The following is an 18,721-nucleotide window of genomic DNA, read 5'->3' as shown; positions in this document are numbered from 1 at the left end:
CTGGAGAGGGATATCATGCTTGGGAGGGTGGAGGGACAGTGCAGGAGAGGAAGGCCCTCTATGAGGTGGATTGATTTAGTGACTGGGATAATTGGGATGGGAGTGTCAGAGGCAGTGCAATTGGCACAGGACAGAGCGGAGTTTAGGGCTGTTGTACATAGGGTCTCTATGAGTGCAAGCGACTCGACGGCACATAACAACAACAACAACAATGAAAGTTAAATATATTTCTAACTCAGATCATATATTTTAGTTGGATTTATTGTCATTTTTACCTGCTGGGATACTAGAATGGGATATTTTGAAACTATGCAACAACTAGTCATTTTGCGTTTCAATTTTGCTTTCCTATTTGTCAACCCTCACTTTCAGTTAACTCCATTTCTCTAATACTTTTTTTCCTATCTGATATGTGAGTTTCTATACGCTATTTCAGCAGAGATGTATTTTGTGTTTTGTGGACTGCCCAAAGAACAATTAACTCTGTCTGGGAGGAAGTGAACCCAGGGCTCTCCTTAGAGGCAAGGAGATTGAAACTTTGACTCTCATATTTGAGCGTGTTGTCAAGAGGGGCCAGCCTTTGAAAAAGACATTGTGCTGAGAGAGGTGGAAGGAAGGTCAGAGATAAAGTAGGAAGACTCTCAACAAGATTGATTGACACAGTGACTGCAACAATGGGCTGGCATAAGGTGGAAATCAGGAGGATGGTGCAGACAGCGCAAGGTCCAGAGCTCTTGTTCATAGAGTAGCTGTGGGTATAGTAGGGAATGCAAACGAACCTAGTAACAGCAAATACCACTAGAAATAGGGAGAATCCTTAATTGTGGTCATGTGAAACCTATACAAAGACAAAGAAGGAACTATTTGAGTAAAACAAATGAATATTTTGTGATGGGGGTGGCAGGAAACCTCACAATATAATTTTATCCAATTCCCAGATAAACTGATCATATTTTCAATAGTTTTTGTTTGAAAAAGATCAGCTATTGAACTTGATACTCACTAATGTGATATGTTTTTTCTCAAGGAGTACTTACTACCATTTCTTTTGTAACCCTTTTTCTTTAATTAAAAGAAAGCCCTTGCTGGGATCAGCCACATCGCTCTAAGTTGTTTCTCCTTTGCAGTGTGGAGACGATCAATGATGGGAACTTCCATATCGTGGAACTGCTTGCCCTGGATCAGAGCCTCTCCCTTTCCGTGGATGGAGGGATCCCCAAAGTCATCAGCAACTTGTCCAAGCAGTCCACTCTGAATTTAGACTCCCCACTCTATGTAGGAGGTAAGAGCGCTTCCAAATTCTGGTGAGTCCCCAGCTCCTATGTTACCATCCCAGGCTAATTCTAAAGATGCTGTCCCTAGTGCCATGGTCATTAACTAATATGGTCAATCATCTTCAAGATAGACAAAGAACAAGAGGCCCACATTATTGTTGTGAGCTCAGTGCTGGGTCTAAATAAATATTTAGTTAGAGTAGAGAAGGGTGTTTATGATATCTTTCTGTCTCTTTTGTGCTTTGTTACACATTTGAATCTGAGCCTAATTGAATCATGTAACAACAATTGTATCAAGATGGTTTATACATTTTATCATATCATCTTATTCTTTGACACTAATTATAGAAACAAATGAATATTGGTTAGAGGTCAAATCAGACCATTAAGAAAGTAATGAAGCAAATATGGTGCCAACTGGGGAGTATGTGTCTCACTAGGGAGCCCCCATGTCCTAGTTGGGTAAAGAGTTGCATTGTCAATTCAAAGGTGTCTGGTTTGAATCTACCAGCTGCTCCAAAGGAGAAAGATGGGCATTCTCCTCCCGTGCAGTTGGTGGCCTCTGAAAACTCACTGAAGGGTCAGCTATAAGGTGGTTCGACTCACTGGCACATAACAACCACCAGGCACCTCCTGGGAGCTGCTGTCGAAAGTCCCCATGCTGGAATTGCTGCTGTAGGGTATAAACTGCTCATGGATTTGATAGACTAATCTTCAGGGAAACAGCATGAAGGAATGAGTGAACTAATTTATGTCCAAAACGACTTGGAGTTGTTCTATTTTACTGAAGACTCTGAGTACAAAACAAGAAAATTGAAAAGGAATAGAGTGACTTTACTTTTAAGAAAGAAGAAAGTTGAAAAGTCAACAGGTGAAGGACCGAGGTGTAAGAATAGTTCTGTGAGATCCCAGAAGAGAGAGGCCACAAAGAGAAGAGCCAGTCGAGCAGTATCTCTTGCCTCTGTCTGGAAGAGTAAATAGAAACTGGAGACATAAACTTCCAAAAAATTAAGTCCAAGATTCCAGGACACACCTCCCCGCTGAATTAAGTGAGAGGCATTGCACGGAATGGAGTGGAATCTAAAACCCAAAAGGGGTACGTACCCTGAAGCTGATTTCTTCACCACCACAGATTTTTACATGAAGTCTTCATTATTCCCTTCAAAGCCGTAACCCTGGAATGCTACTTCAAAGACTTTACTGGAGGATGGTTTGAAATTATCCAGAAAATTCACAATACTGCTTTATAAAAAAAAAAAAAAGGCAAACCAAACAAACTTTGACAGTAGATAGTCATAACCCCTTATGCTGGTGGTGGTGTTATGTGCTGTCGAGTCACCTGTAACTCATAGCAACCCCTATGTACAACAGGCCTGAACCCCGCCCTGTCCAGAGCCAGTCTTATAGTCTCAGACAGACCCAATCTCACATCTCCAGTCACTGAGTTAATCCATCTCATCCAGGGGTTTCCACCCTTGTGGAGGCGTCGTCCCTCCACCCTTCCAAGCAGGATGTTCTTCTCCAAGGACTGGTCCCTCCTGGCCACGTGCCCGAAGTATGTGAGACAGAGCTTCCAAAGCCTTGCCTCCAGGGAGCAGCTGGGTTTCATCCTCTCCAGCTTTGCTATTTTTTGGAAACAGTCAAATGTCTTTTGTTTGAGTAAATATTTCTTGAGCTCCCACCACATACTACAGCAATGGACTCAAGTGTATCAGAGATTATGAAGAAGGCACAGGATAGGACATGGTTCAGGTCTTTTGTTTATAGGGTCACAATGAGTCATACTCGACTCGACGGCACCTAACAACAACAGCAATCATCATAATGAGAATTTTTTTGTTTTGTTTTTAATTTTATTTTATTAATTTTAATGAACATTTACAGAGGTTTTAGTTTTCCATTCATTCATTGTAGCATCTCTCTCCCTGCCCACCCCTCCCCTCGAGTTCGCAGAATGAAGGTTGCATAGTGGAGTGTACTCAGGGCAGGGGGCAGGGTGGGGGGACGGGGGGGATTGTATACCAATGAAGGAATTTTTCTTTTTTCATAATGAGAATTTAGTTGATGGATACAAAAACAATACAAAAGTGAGAAAAGAAAAGAAAAATAATATTCCCATTCTGTCCCCAGTATAGTGAGGAAAGCAGACATATTGCCAAGTAGTTTTCTCACTGCCATCACATAGATATGGGGTAATAGCAACCCTTCATCATGTCACCCAGGCTCTAAATTTTAGCAGGAGCCTTCCTGTCAAGTAGCAGATGGTGGATTCGAACCTCCAGAGATGTGCATCTTTTTCATTAACAGCTTAACATGCTACAGACCATGCCACAAGAACAGCCCCTGTAACTACAAAACAAACTCACAAAAGTATCCCCTACCGAGTCTGCTCTTAATGTGGCAGACCACTGTGTCAAGTAAGTCCCAACTACGCGACTCTTTAAGAAGAAAACAGAACCTTTCTGCACTGGCCAGGACTGCAGATCACTGCTTATGCTTTGGATTTGGAGAAAGAAATCATGCACGTGTCTTATTTCAGGGGGAAGAAGTGATCTTTTCCGAACACGTGCTGTGTTCCAAATTCAACCTTCCTTTTTGCAACCTTAATCCTCAGAAAATCTTGGAAGTAGGCATACTGTTCTCTATTTTATCGACCCCGAGGAACAGCCTTTGCAGTTCCTTACAACAGGTTCCAGTTCACAAAGCTACTAAGTGACAGACCACCCATCTGAGTCCAGACACGTCTGACTCTGAAGCCTTCTGCTCTGCCCTGCACCTTCCTGTTTAACAGACGGCAGGAATGACAGCCATCGGGACTTCTGCGGCTTCTTCCATCTGTGAATGTCCAGACTTTCCCATCCTTTGATTTTATTCTGCTTTCATTAGATGCCACGTCATTAAATTTAATAAATGCCACATCGTTAAATTTTATAAAGTCGCAATGAATGTGATGAGTAAGAAAATCCAAAGCCAGGAAGAGAGAGAGAGAGAGAAAGAGAGGAAAAAGAACGATTTGTTGTTATGTACAATCAAGTCACGTATGACTCATAGCGACCCTGTGAACAACAGGTCGGAACCCTGTCCTGTTCTGTGCCATCCTCACAACCTCGGACACACTTGGAAAAATGAGAAAGATAAATAAATAAGAGAATGTTTGAGGTAGAATATTATTTTTTAAGGAAATACTGTTTTTAAAAATAAAGGGAAAAAATATTTTAAATCATAAAACTCAAAGAGATAGTCTTTCTGAAAAGAGAGCCCCAGGGAGAATCCACTAAATCTGGCATGAAGCTGCCTCCCTCCCAGCCCCACCATGGAGTGGATACTGCACTTCCTTCCTTTCATTCCTGAGAGTCCTCCCCAAGGGGCCTGAGACTGAAGAATAAAGGAAAACCTTACGTCTCCGGCTGTGCATACTGTTCAGCGAGGGCCTGAGAACCTGACGTAGCAAAGGCTGTTAAACAGCTTCGGAAGCAGACATCCCCAATGAGGGCAGCAGGACACCCTGCTTTCCATGCCTTAGAGAAACATGCTCTGGAGAAATCTGATTTACCTTGCGGATGCCAAGCATCTGTGGTAGAGGCTTCATTGAGGTGGGTTTAAGCTGTATGCTGTTCCATGTCATAGCACAGTTTTAATTGCTGAGTCAAGCTGTTGAGTCAGTTCCTAACTCATGGCCGCCCCATGCACAATGCAGCAGGTATGATACTTCCTGGACCTGCCCCATTCTGAGGATGGCTTGTAGATCAGATGACTGTCATCCATAGGGTCCGCAAGTCCTCCTGATTGCACACAGATTACCAGATCATTCCTCCAGTTCACTCTGCGTTAGGTGCTGTCAGAGCGACTCTCTGGACAAGAGATCTGAAGCCTGCCCTAGCCTGCTCTATTCTCGTGAATGGATCTCTGTCACGCTCAAGGCCACTGGTAGTCATGGTGTCAGCCTGTCTCGTTGAGGGTCTTTCTCTCTTTTGCTGACCCCTCTGTCTTTCCCAGTATGGTGTCTTTATCCAACAACTGGCCCCTCCTGAAAACACAACCAAAGGATGTGAGTGGAAGCTCCGGTTTCTGTGTCTCTAAAGAACACTCTGGTTGTACTTCCTCCAGGACAGATTGGTTTGTTGATTTCACAGTCACTATAGTCAGTACTCGTCACCAACACCACAATTCAAAGACATTAGTTCTTCTTGGGTCTTCTTTATTCACTGTCCAACTCTTGCGATGCATGACTTAATACTAGAAGTCTGGAGTTGTGGGGAAGGTTAGACCTGCCATGGAGATCCCTGCCTGTGTACCGCTGTCTAAGACTTTAGTCTTGGTGCCTGGTCCCTTTGTTTGTAACTTAAAACTCCTTGGTTTTTCTTCAAGCCAAAACTGGCTTGCTATATTATCAGTAGATTGGTGAATTGTCTGGATTCCAGTTGTCTATAGCATGGAAGAAAGCCTAATTTTAAAAAAGAAAAAAAGATCAAGATCTCATTTTCACTTAAAACTTAGTCCTTTAGTCAGGAAGGTACCAAGCACCTAAAAGCATGGCCAGAGAGGACATCTTGATATCCTAGACAAAGTCAAGTATGTATGTGATATTTCTCATACAAATGGATGGATCTGAACATGGTGGGGTTAGTGTGGATTGCACAGGATAGGGCAAGGTTTTGAGCTTTTTTGAGCTTTGTTCATAGGGTCACTATGAGTCATGGCCCAGTAGCCCTAGCAGCAAAGATCAAAACTGACCCTTTTCTAATCATTGGCTTTGAAAAGAAAAAGGATACTTTTATTAATTATTTCTTCCTCCTTTTAGTAGGTCTGTCATTTTGTGCTTAGTCTTAACACGTGAACATATATGTGTGGGACTTTTAACAGAATGAGTTAAGAAATGAAAGAAGTTCATGTTTAACCCCTGAAGAAAGTCTCATAAACACACATGTATTGAAGTCTGCAAGATTATGATGGATGGCTAAGACTGAACTGGAAATGCTGTCCCAGAGCAAGAAATTTCCTATTATTCTTCTCTGGTGGCCTAGTGGGAAGGAGGTATGCTCCCAGCCCAAAGGCAGGTTATTCAAATCCCCCAGCTGCTCACCAGGAGAAAGTGGACCGTCTCCTCTCACAGGATTTACAGCCTCTAAAAGTGGCTGGAGGGTCACCAATGGTTCCTACTCAACAGCAAATAATAACAACAATCTCTCCCAGGAGCTCTGGTGGCCGAGTGGGAAAAGAGTTGGACTGCCAGCCCAAAGACTTGAGGTTTAAATCCACCAGATGCTTTGAAGGAGGAAAGATGGGCTATCTCCTCTCATATGATTTACAGCTTCTGAAAACCCACTGGAAGGGCAGCTCTGAACTATTGAGTGCTGACCCAACAACAATGAATTCGAAGGTTTATATGTTCATCTTTTTCTGGAAACAGTACCTCTCAGCCTTTTGAGCCTGTGTTTGCTGTTAGGTGCTATAGAGCTGACTATGACTCTTAGAGACTCTGAACAACAGCTCATGGTAATCAAGTCACCAAGGCCAGAGACACAGTGGAAAGTCTAGACTCAGAGAACCTGGAAGCCAGTAAACCATGCAGACACCAAGTATGGTACTGTGTCCCATCTGCCCCTTTTATAGCTGAGAAAATGCGTCCCCAGGGAGATGAAAGAGCTTGGAGAAGCATGTGAGAACCCTCAGTAGAGGCTCAGTCTGCCTGCTAGTTCAGTAGTTACTGTACATCTTGCTGTCTGTTGATGTTGCAACAGGGAAAAGGTGCCAGGTAGGTTTGCTAAGTTTAGGGGTGCCCCAACACCACCTAAGGACAGGGCTTAAAAAAATAAGGCTCCTTTGAGTGGGAGGGAACTCTGATGGGTTAGCCTGTAGGGATTCACACTGCAAATGGAAAGGGAGAAAGATATTCTCCTTCACTGCGTTTTATAGCCTTGGAATGCCCAGGAGGGTTCAGTCATGTGTCTGCTGTGGTTCAAGGGCAATAAGTGTGAGGTTTCTTGAGTCCTTTGAATTGGAGAGGAAGCAGTGACGTCTGGCAGGGTCCTACCCAGAGTCATGGGCTTTGAACTTTATACTAAACCCTTAGAGACTGAGTGGAGTTCAGAGCCCAGGCACAGTGGACATTGCTGGGACCAGGGAAGACAGCTTCTCTGGGCTTTCTGGTTTCTCTTTCTCCACCACCCCACCCCACCCCACCCCCACCCCCTTGACCTGGTAGTTGCCTTGACTGTGCTACATTCCAGGAGCTATTTCAGGGTCTGGCTAAGCCCATGGAAAGATTCCTCTGTTTTGCCAAAGTAAGAGTTACCAGATGACTGTCAGTGGTAGAATGCATATGCACAGACTGCAGATTGCTATTGGGAGGGATTTCACACACACACACACACACACACACACACACACACACACACTCCCTGACCCTGATTTCTTGGAAGATGGAAGCTTCATTCTCAATTAGTGAGGAAAAAAAATAGGGTGTGAAGGAGGTTCTGTCCAGATAGGAAGCCGAGGTGTGTTTTCCAGAGTTCACTCAGAACTGTGGCCTAGCCGGCTGTTGTTAGTGATGGCCAGGTATTTGACTGGGTTAGAATTCAGTAGGGCAGTCGCCTCACTGCAGACCCCTTCCTCCCCACCTCCTGCCACTGTGGTCAGAGCCTCACCGCAGTGATGGAGGACGGCCATGCTATCAGCATAATCCCAGCTCCATTTTCGAGGTGACACTGAACATATTTTGCCTGAGCTCTCCAGACTCGACTCTGAGCCCTTCATCTTTCAGATAATGGATACGATTGGGTCAAGGCATCATGACCTGTGCCTATGCCATGGACTGGCAAAAGGGCAAAGAGATCTGACTTGAAAGAAGTTCGTCCAGGGTCTCCTCAGAGCCAAGGACAGTGAGACTCCATCCACATAATTTGGGCATGTTATCAGCAGTGGCCAATCCCTGGAGAAGGACACGATGGGTGGAGTAGTGGTGGTTGTTAGATGCTGTCAGTGGAGTACCGCTCATGGGAACCATGTGAACAAGAGATCTGAATCCTGTGTCTTCCTCACCATCTCTATACACTTGAGGCCACTGCTGCAATCACTGTGACACTCCATGTCAGTGGGGGGTCTTCCTCTATTTCACTGATACTCTATGCTTACAAGCATGAGATAGAGATATAGATGATAGAGATAGAGACAGAGACAGAGATAGAGATAGAGTTAGAGATAGAGATAGAGACAGAGATAGAGATAGAGACAGAAACAGAGATAGAAATAGATACAGAGACAGACAGAGATAGAGCTAGACAGAGACAGAGATAGAGATAAAGACAGAGACAGAGACAGAGATAGATAGAGATAGAGACAGAGGCTGAGATAGAGATAGACAGAGATAAAGATAGAGTTAGAGATAGACATAGAGACAGAGACTTTGATAGAGACAGAGACTTTGATAGAGACAGAGACAGTTAGAGATAGAGACAGAGATAGAGGATGGCTGGATGGCTAGATAGATGAAAGAAAGCAAGGAAGGAAGGAAGGAAGAGAAAGAAAGAATAGACTCTCCTAGCAACATACCCATGCTACTAGCCTCTCCTAGCAACACGGAAAACTGGTAGGTCTTTAAGAAATCAGGAAGACTTGACACACACAAGTTGCCACAGCACATGCACCAGTAGATTAAACACAGTGGAGGTTGTGAGGAGGGGCAGAGCTGATGTGCATAGGGTCACTGTGATTCAGAGTTGAATCGACAGTACCGCACAACAGCTATGAACCCATGCTCCATGGTGCTCTGGCTTTCGGGATGTGTAACCAGGTTGAGAAGGATGTAGGGAGTAAAGCCTACTACCCTGGTTGCCTAGTGGTGAAGAGTTGCACTGTCAACCCCTAGGCAGGTGGTTCAAATATACCAGTTGCTGTGTGGGAGACAGGTGGGCGATGTCCTCACATATGATAAACTGCCTCTGAAAGCCTGCTGGGGGGTCATCAATGAGTCGGTTCTAACTTGATGGTATGTAACGACCACAGAGCATGCTAATAATAGCTTCTTCCCATTTATCCTTTAAAATGTAAGGTCTTGTGTTAGGTTCTGTATACGCGTGCTTCTGCATAAGATTTTTTTTTAAAGAACACATCCTGACAAATGAATGGATAAAGAAGCTGTGGTATAGTCACACAACGGAATACCACGCTGTTGAAAAACAAGGAAATAATGAAATATTATGCAAAATGGATGACCCTGGAGGACACTATGTGGAGTGAAATGTCTCAGACACAAAAGGACAAATATTGCATAGGAACACTTTGTAAAATGGGACTGACATCAGAGTTGAGGGAAGACAGAAAATGAAAGGAGGAATGATGTGTGCTGCATTGAAGCAGATGAGGGAAAGAACTGTTTAGAAGGGACATATGAGTGGGTATTCTTGTCATTACAGAAGTCGTGAGTGAAGGCTGCATAGTGGAGTGGACTTGGGGGAGGGATTGCACAACAATGAAAGAGTTTTTCATTTTCTTTTTCAAGGAGAGGGGTGAATTGGGGGAAGGGAATGGGTGGGGAGGAAGAGTGCAACCATGAATGACTGGAAACCCTAAGTCTCTCTAAACTTTCATTAAAATTAATTTTAAAAATATAGAAGGTCATAAAGCACTTTAAAAAATGATGAACAGTGATATGAACTCTATTTGGTGTACTGGTTGTGCAAAATAATTTCTTTAGGGTATCCCCAAAAACATAATGCATCTCTTCCTCCCAGGCTTATTACCCTGTCCAGATAGTCTGCAGGTAGGTCTATAGTGGTGTACCCCATCTTGGTGCTTTTAGAAATACTCCCAAGTTACTGTAATATGATGTGATCTGGCTTGGAACCCACTAGGCTGGAGCATCTCTTAATTGTCTCCAGTGCTAAATGTCATGGTAACAATGGACTGCTACAAGGGGTTAAAGGGCCCGGGTGGCATATGGTCAAGGAACCCGTCCAGAGACCCTGTCTCCCTCCCCAGGCATGCCTGGGAAGAACAGCGTGGCGGCTGCCCTGCGCCAGGCCCCTGGGCAGAACGGCACCAGCTTCCACGGCTGCATCCGGTCCCTGTACATCAACAGCGAGCTGCAGGACTTCCGGAAGGTGCCGATGCAGAGAGGCATCCTGCCGGGCTGTGAGCCCTGCCACCAGAACGTGTGCATCCACGGCACCTGCCTGCCCAGCAGCCGCTCCAGCTTCTCCTGCGAGTGTGAGGAAGGCTGGATTGGGCCCCTGTGCAGCCAGAGGAGCAGCGACCCCTGTCTGGGAAACAAGTAAGTTCAGGATACTGGAGGCTGACACCCACCCTAACTCTTAACCCAATCCTGGGAAGAAGGGGGTTAGGGTTAAGGTTAGGGTTAGGCTTAGGGTTAGGGTTAGGGTTAGGGTTAGGGTTAGGGTTAGGGTTAGGGAAGAAAGCAGCATTAGTGCCAGACCTCTCAAAGGCAGCTAATCATGCTCCTTCCATTTCTTCAAATTGGTTAACTGTCGTAAACACACACACACACACACACACACACACACACACACTGTTGTTGTTGTTATGTGCTATCAAATCACCTGCAGCTCATAGCTACCCTCTCTGTACAACAGCCCTAAACCCTGTTCCGACACACCTGCCCCCATCACCCCAGTCACTGAATCAATCCATCTCATTGAGGGTCTTCCTCTCTTACACTGTCCCTCTACCCTCCCAAGCATGATGTCCCTCTCCAAGGACTGGCCCCTCCTTCCAACATTTCCAAAATATGTCAGATGAATCTTCAGAATCCTTGCCTCCAGGGAGCAGCCCGGAGTCACCCTCTCGAGGATGAACCTGAGGCAAGAAGCTGCACTGCAATCCCAGAGGCGCATGGTTCAAAACCCCCCAGAGGATCTGCTGCACATACATGTACACACACACACACACACACACACACACACACACACACACACACATATAAAACAGTTTCCAGTTGATCATTTTTTGTTCAGTGGCCTTGATTCACTTCAGGTTGTTGTGTGAGCTTATGCATTCTGTTTCTGCAAATGAGCTCTCTGCCAGTCACAGAAACTCAGCACCTCTTTGACATCGATTACTGTTTGCCTTCAGTCAGTCCCAGCTCTGAACAGCCCCACAAGTGGTCGAGCAGAACTGCACTCCATAGTTTTCATAGTTGTCACTTTTCAGAACTGATTGGCAGAACTTTTCTTCCAAAGTGCCCACGGGAGCATTCGAAGTCCAGCCAGTCCTCCAGTGTGACCAGCAAAACATGTGGTACTTCTGTCCCCTCCCAAATTATTCTAAGTGAAGACTGCCTCTCCCCTTCTTTCCCTGTGTCCCCGGCTTACCTCTACTAATCAATAGTCTCTGTGTATTTTTCTGTTTCATAGAAGTAGCATTATGCAGTGTTTATCTGTGGAGGCGAGCTTCACTAGGGAGCTCTGGTGGAGTCGACCACAGGAAGTTGTGCTGTTAAATCCAAAGGCATCGCCTCTCCGTGGGTTCGAATCCACCAGCAACTCCTTGGGCAAACGATTCACAGCCTTCTTCCATGTGATTTTCAGCCCCCAAAACCTGTTGGGGCGTCAGCTATATAAGTCTGTTCCGACTCAGTAGCAATGTGTTGAAACTCACTCGGCATTGCATCCAAGCTTCATCCGTAGTATGGCGTGACTAAGGACTTTGTTTCTCTAAGTCCAGCATGCGTGTGCACCATTTTGCTTCCCAACTCCCATGTGCTAACGGTTCTTTAAGGGAGCTCTTGTGCCTTTAGTTGTAAGGAGTTGCACTGCCAACCCAAAGGCACAATGTCTCCACAGAGGGATGGACAGTCTCCTCCCATGTGATTCATTGCTTCTGCAAACCCGCTAGAGGGGCGGCTATGAATTGGTTTCAACTAAACAGTACATAACAACAACAACAACAACAATGGTAATAGGTTTGTGTGCTGATTCCACCTTCTGGCCATTATGCATTCCTACTCTGGGATTCTGTTCCTTGCAGGTGTGTCCACGGTACCTGCATGCCCATCAATGGCTTCTCCTACAGCTGCCAGTGCCTGGGAGGCTACGGAGGCGTCCTGTGTGACGAAAAGCAGGAGATGCCTAACCCCTGCCAGTCCATCAAATGTAAGCATGGCAAGTGCAGGCTCTCGGGGCTCGGGCAGCCCTATTGCGAATGCAGCAGCGGATACACTGGTGACAGCTGCGATCAGGGTAAGTCGGCCCAGCCGGGTGACTCTCGCTCCTGTAGCAAAGAAGGGGGCAGAGAAGAGAAGAGAGGCAGGAGAGAAGACCGATGCTTGTCATAGATTTCCAGTCACGTGTTCAAACGCACCACACCAAACTAAACCGAACAAACCCTTTGTTAATCCCGTGGGCCATGCTAACTCATGAAAATCTCATGATTGAGCAGAACTGTTCTGTGGAGTATTCTTGGTGGTAATCTTTATGGCAGCAGAACACCAGGCTTCTCTTCCGCAGCATCAGTGAAAAGATTTGAACTACCAATCTTTAGGTTAGTGGTCACATACAAACCAGGACCTCCCTAAAGAAAGCATCAGATATGGAACACTCTAGACCTCAAGGACAGCATATCTATGGTCTAGAAATGTCTTCTCACAATGTTGTTGTTTTTGTTGTTATGTACCATTGAGTTGCCTGCAACTCATAGTGACCTTATGTACAACAGCCCTAAACTCTGCTCTGTCCTGTGCCAATTGCACTATCTCCAACACACCCATCCCAATTACTCCAGTCACTGAATCAATCCACCTCATAGAGGATATCCCACTCCTGCACTGTCCCTCCACCCTTGCAAGCATGATGTCCTTCTCCAAGGACTGGTCCCTCCTTGCAACATGTCCAAAGTATGTAACACGAAGCCTCAGAATCCTTGCCTCCAAGGAGCAGCCTGGTTTAACTCTCTCCAGAATGAACCTGTTCGTTTTCTAACAGTCATGGTATATTCAATATTCTTCTCCAGCACCATAGCTCAAAGACATCAATTCTTCTGTCCTCCCTAGTCAATGTCCAGCTCTCTGATGCATAGCAAGTGATTGCAAAAGCCATGGCCTGTATCAGGCGCTTCTTAGTCTCCAGAGTGACACCATTGCTCTTCAATACTTTGGAGATGTCCCCAACAGCACACTTCCCCATCACCATACATCTTTTCATTTCCTCACAATATAATTGGCTATGAAAACACTCCTTCCACTTCGGTGTCATTAGCCTCAGGAAGTTGCACTGTTGACGCTAAGTCTATGCCTCTCCAGTAGTTCAGATTTACCCACAGCTCCTCAAGAGAAAACCCAAAGGAGGGGTGAGCATAGGTTGGTTCTCACTCCCCAGCAGTGAGCTGGAGGTCCCTCTGCAGGAGCACATTGACTTTACACACATTTTACGCTTGCTCGCTTTTCTCTAAGTATTATTACTTGATCTCCCTGCATAGAGAAGATGGAGCTAAAAAAGGCCCCTTCTGGTTTTCAAAGAAAATTGCCCTTGTTCTGAGAACCAGCTGATTTATCACAGCGAATTCTGCTGGCGAGAGGGATGAAAAGGGGCTCCTTCTCTGCCTCTCCTTTGTCTGCATACTCAGATCTTGCCTGGTCTCTATCTGCCATGTGCACTGTATATATTACAGAGATGGACAAGAGGAATATGCCCAGCGAAGCTCTAAGAGATGTCTCCGTTTGCATGAGTTCATACCTGAGTAATTTATTAAGTTTGTAGAATGCTCCACAGACTGATGAATATTAACCTCCAGGTCCAATAAATTCAGTTCCACACTCTCAGAAATGGCTCCCTGTGGTAAACAAAAAACCAACTGAAACTAGGAGATGTATACTTTTGCCATAAAGGAAAAGATTTAGGAATCCAATTTTCTTGTCAGGGTAATAGCAGCCTATTTATAGACCACCTAGATAACATTCACTTTGCAGGAAATAAAGGCCAAAAAGGGATGTTTTTCAGAGGTCCGCAGGCTCTGCCACCAGCAGATAATATTTGTAATATAAGCATAACCCTAAAAATAGCATTTATGAGCTGGAAGCAAATAGAGCGTCTTCTCAACTGCCTTGTCGGCCACTCTGAGAGATTAATAGCAGCAGTTCTTAAAATGTTTGTGCTTTTTTGGTTGTTGCTCTTTTCTAGAACTCTCTTGTCGAGGAGAACGGGTACGATATCACCACCAAAAGCAACAGGGCTATGCCGCTTGCCAAACCACCAAGAAAGTGTCCCGCCTGGAATGCAAAGGTGTCTGTGCAGGAGGGCAGTGCTGTGGACCTCTGAGGACCAAGAGACGGAAATACTCTTTCGAATGCACTGATGGTTCCTCGTTTGTGGACGAGGTGGAGAAGGTGGTGAAGTGCGGCTGCACAAGGTGCCCCTCCTAGGCAGACGACACCCCAGCCCCGCTGGTCCCTGGAAAAGCTTGTCGACTTTATGGACCTTGTCGGACTAATTGATGCTTCATAGTGGAAATATTTGAAATATATTGTAAAATACAGAACAGACTTATTTTTATTATGAGAATAAAGACTGCTCTCTCTTTTTTTATTTTTTTCCTGCCTTTGACAAAAAAATAAAATAATAAAAAAGAAATGCTTGAACTAAGGCTTCCCCTACGCTGGAGAAGTGTGAAGAAAGATATTATCTGGAGGCATTATTACGGCATGGGAACCATGGTAATACAGATTCATCTTGGTGACATGCTGAAGGCAAACAGAAGCACACCCCCCAGAATTAGATGACCTACTAGCACACTGAGGTGAACCCACCCAGAGCCAAAAGCTCACCTCTGGCCTCATTCCTGTCAAAGCAGTTCCCGACCTCAGGCCAAACACTGGTATGTGAGTAAGATCCGAGGTAGGGCAATGCAACTCCAGAACACAGGTCCAACACGGATGAGGTCTGGTTTGTGCAAACCAGCCTGATGGTCTGGGGTCCATTTGGGAGCAGCAGTGTGAGCACAGATTCCACTTTCATCTTCTTGTTAAATGTCACCACATTAGCAGAAAAAGCACAGAAAAGTGTTCATCTACCATTTTCCAGTATTAATTTTTTTGTAATATAAATGGTAAGGGAGATGATAAAGAACCCATAGATTATTGAGAGATAAATTAGTAATAATATGAATTTTTTTTGTTTCTATGAATTCTAAACATCCCTATACAGTATTCCATTTCGAGGAGAAATATTTATTGTATCAAAGTACCTTGTACTTAACATTTTAGGTCATCTTTTTTGCTGTTTCTCGATGCTTTAATATATATTAATTTATAATTGTCCTGATATTTTTGTACATTTTTAAAATCTAAAAAACAAATCAGGATTGGGGTTTTTTTGCAGTAATACTAACATAGGGTGTTATCTTGGGATATACATATATGTGTTGGTCCATTTGTTGACCTTGGCATCTGACCACTGAGGTCATTGTCCAACTGCACGCAGACAGAGCACCTGCAAAAAATATGTCAAGTCCAAAGGAGTCAAAAGCAATCTGGGGGCAAAAGAGGTCATTGGCCCAAAATAAATGAACCCACCCCCCCTTTACAGCCTGTCCTCACTTTAAAAAAAAAGCAATGGTGTGTAGCAATCAGCACTAGACAGTACACCTTTGACAAATTAATCTTTTCCTTGAAGTTTTTTTGCTCTTTTTGTTGTTGGGGGGAGGGGTTTGGGGATAGGAAAAAAACACTGTAATGAAAAGAACTGTGATTTTTTTTCTCCTTCCAAACAATAAAACTCCTTTATTGCCTTTCTGTTCCCCTGTTAACATGTTTGCTTCTAAATTCCAATGTAGAATTGATAATGATTTATAGCAGACTTGGCTCTTATTAAAATCCCAAGGTACCCTGTAAAGACGCAGATGTTTCTCTCCAACAATGTTTGATTTTTTTTTTACACAGAAAATTAGATGTACATGTGTAATTCCGTGTGCTTTGTCTTTATCCAGACTAATATCAGTTACACTACTGATGTTTGTAAATTAAACAGATACTTACTTCATTAAATAGCCTGGTGGTTTTCTTGGAAACTGGTGTCTTCTTAAGCACTGCTGAGCAACGTGAGGAAGAACAAGCATGAAAGCCTTTGTCTTCTCCAAGCCATAAATCGCCTTGCGATGGTTGTGTAGCCTGTAGGCAATTGCTCAGCTAACAAAGGCGACACAGTCCTCTGGTGGCTTGACTCCACCAGCAACTCTGTGAGAGAAAGACAGGCAGTTTCTTCCTGTGCGATTTACAGCAACCAGAAAGCTCACTGCAGGTCAACTAGGAGTCAGTTCCAACCCTATGGCAATGATTTAGTAGCTATTAACATGACCACATCTGGCAGTGTTGGAGTGAGCATATCACAGATGTGAGGCAACAACCTACCCTTTGCCAGAGGGAGATTTACATATATATGTAAATTTACATTTACATATATATGTAAAATGATTGCTGTTGTTGTTGTTGGTATGTGTGATCGTATGGGAACTCTGGTGGTCTGGTAGAAAGGAGTTGTGCTGTCAACCCAATGGCATATGGTTCGAATTCACCAGCTGCTCCGTGGGAGAAAGATGGACAGTCTCCTCGTGTGTCATTTGCTGCCTCTGAAAACCCACTGAAGAGTCAGCTGTGAGTCGGTTCCAACTCAAAGGCACATAACACACATATTTTTCTCAATTAGCATAATAAATATGATACAGAGAAGGCTAACTAAACCGTCAATGGTGTTGCTGGTTTTATTTTGAGTGGTATCTTTCTACTCAATTGGAAGCAAATGGAAAAAAGAGGAAAGGTAAAGAGTACCTGTCTCCACAGGTGCTCTCGAGCACGGGATAGTAGCATCAAGGTGCGTACATCCTCCAGAAGAGGGCTTAGCATTGGCTGCTTGGATCCAATACCAACATTCATCTACCGCGTAAGAGTACTTGGTGTCCCGAAGAAAGTTGTGTGTGTTCACACACACAGACTTTCTCTCTCTCACACACACATTCACACACACACGTTCACATACACACACGTTCACTCACACACACACACATTCACTCACACACACACACACATTCACTCACACACACACACACTCTTTCACACACACACATTCACACACCCACTCACACACATTCATATACACACACACACTCACATTCACATACACATTCACACACACACACACACACACACTGATATATTAACACTTATTTTCAAAAGTCTTCATTTTCCTTTCTGGACTATGACATCACTGCTGGTAGTTGTCACCCGTTTGATTTCACCTCATGGCAACCCGTGAATGCACAGTAGGACTGCTCCATAACGTCTTCACAGCTTGAAGTTTCCAGAGCCTGTCCTAAACCTGCCTTCTGAGAAACTAAACTTCTGGGTCAATTTGAATGACCATTCTCTCAGCTAGTGGTGAAGGACTGTTTGTTCCACCCGATTGTTAAGTGCCACTGAGTCATCTACAACTCATGGTGTCATTATGAACGGTGGATCTGAACCCTGTTCTATCGTGTGTCATCTTCATGGCCACTAGCACACTCATGAAATGTACTCACCATTACAATCATTGTGTCAATCCATCTCGTTGAGGGTCTTCCCTTCCTTCACTGACCCTCCATCCTTCAAAGCATGATGTCTATTTCCCTGGACTGGCTCCTCTTAAAATATGCCCAAATTATGTGAGACAAATTTTCACAATCCTTGCTTCCAAGGATACTACCCTTGCCTCCATGGAGTAAATATGTCCAGGACACCTATTTGTTCTTTTGACAGTCTATGAGATGGTCAGCTCCCTTTCCCAACACTACTGGTCAAAGATATTAATTCTTTGTCTTTATTCATTGTTCAATTTTAGCTCCATAGCAAATAATTGAAAAGGTTTGGATCAGGTGCACCTCAGTCTTCAATCTTACATCATTGCTCTTCAGCACTTTGGAGAGGTCCCCGACAGCAGACTTTCTCAATGATTTCCTGGCTGCTGGTTCCAAGGCTGTTTGATGGTGGATCTAGGCAAGATGAAATCATTGACACACGGGAGAAGAATGGGCCATCTCCTTTCATTTGGTTTACTGACTCTGAAAACCAGCTAGAGGGCCTGCTATAAGTCAGTCCTGACTCAACAGCACACAACAACAACAAATGATTGTGATTTTGCCTATCGGCCCAGCAGTAAAGACTTTTGTTTTCTTGATATAAAGATACAATCCATATTGAAGGTTAAGTGTTTGAATTTAAATCTTTGCATTTAGGCGGCAAGCGTTTCAAGTCCTCCTTCATTTTCAGACACAAGGTTTCATCTACATAGTATTGTTGATGGTCTCAGATCTCAAGGCTACATTCTTCACATAGTTGAGCTTCTCACCTGTGTTCAGCAGAGAGCCTGCGTAAGTGCGGACTAAAGACTCCCCTTAAACCTACGGCACCATTGTTCGGCACGTTTCACACAGACATCTTAGCTCCAAGAATTCCACCTTCAGACTAT

General features: G+C 44.3%; 1 protein-coding gene across 1 annotated transcript in view; it reads left to right on the top strand.

Annotated features, from left to right (window-relative positions):
- Positions 1-14,646, top strand: part of SLIT2 (slit homolog 2 (Drosophila)) — a 632,406-nt gene extending 617,760 nt beyond the window's left edge. The window contains exons 34-37 of the mRNA XM_006884512.1: positions 1,128-1,282; positions 10,254-10,545; positions 12,258-12,469; positions 14,405-14,646. Of these exons, the coding sequence (XP_006884574.1) occupies positions 1,128-1,282; positions 10,254-10,545; positions 12,258-12,469; positions 14,405-14,646 (901 nt within the window). The remainder of the gene's footprint in view (positions 1-1,127; positions 1,283-10,253; positions 10,546-12,257; positions 12,470-14,404) is intronic.
- The last annotated feature ends 4,075 nt before the right edge of the window (positions 14,647-18,721 follow it).

This window comes from Elephantulus edwardii, unplaced genomic scaffold (genome assembly GCF_000299155.1).
Source record: "Elephantulus edwardii isolate Elephantulus edwardi_28Jun2011 unplaced genomic scaffold, EleEdw1.0 scaffold00035, whole genome shotgun sequence".
Lineage (NCBI taxonomy): Eukaryota > Metazoa > Chordata > Mammalia > Macroscelidea > Macroscelididae > Elephantulus > Elephantulus edwardii.
This window is presented reverse-complemented; position numbering and strand designations above follow the sequence as displayed.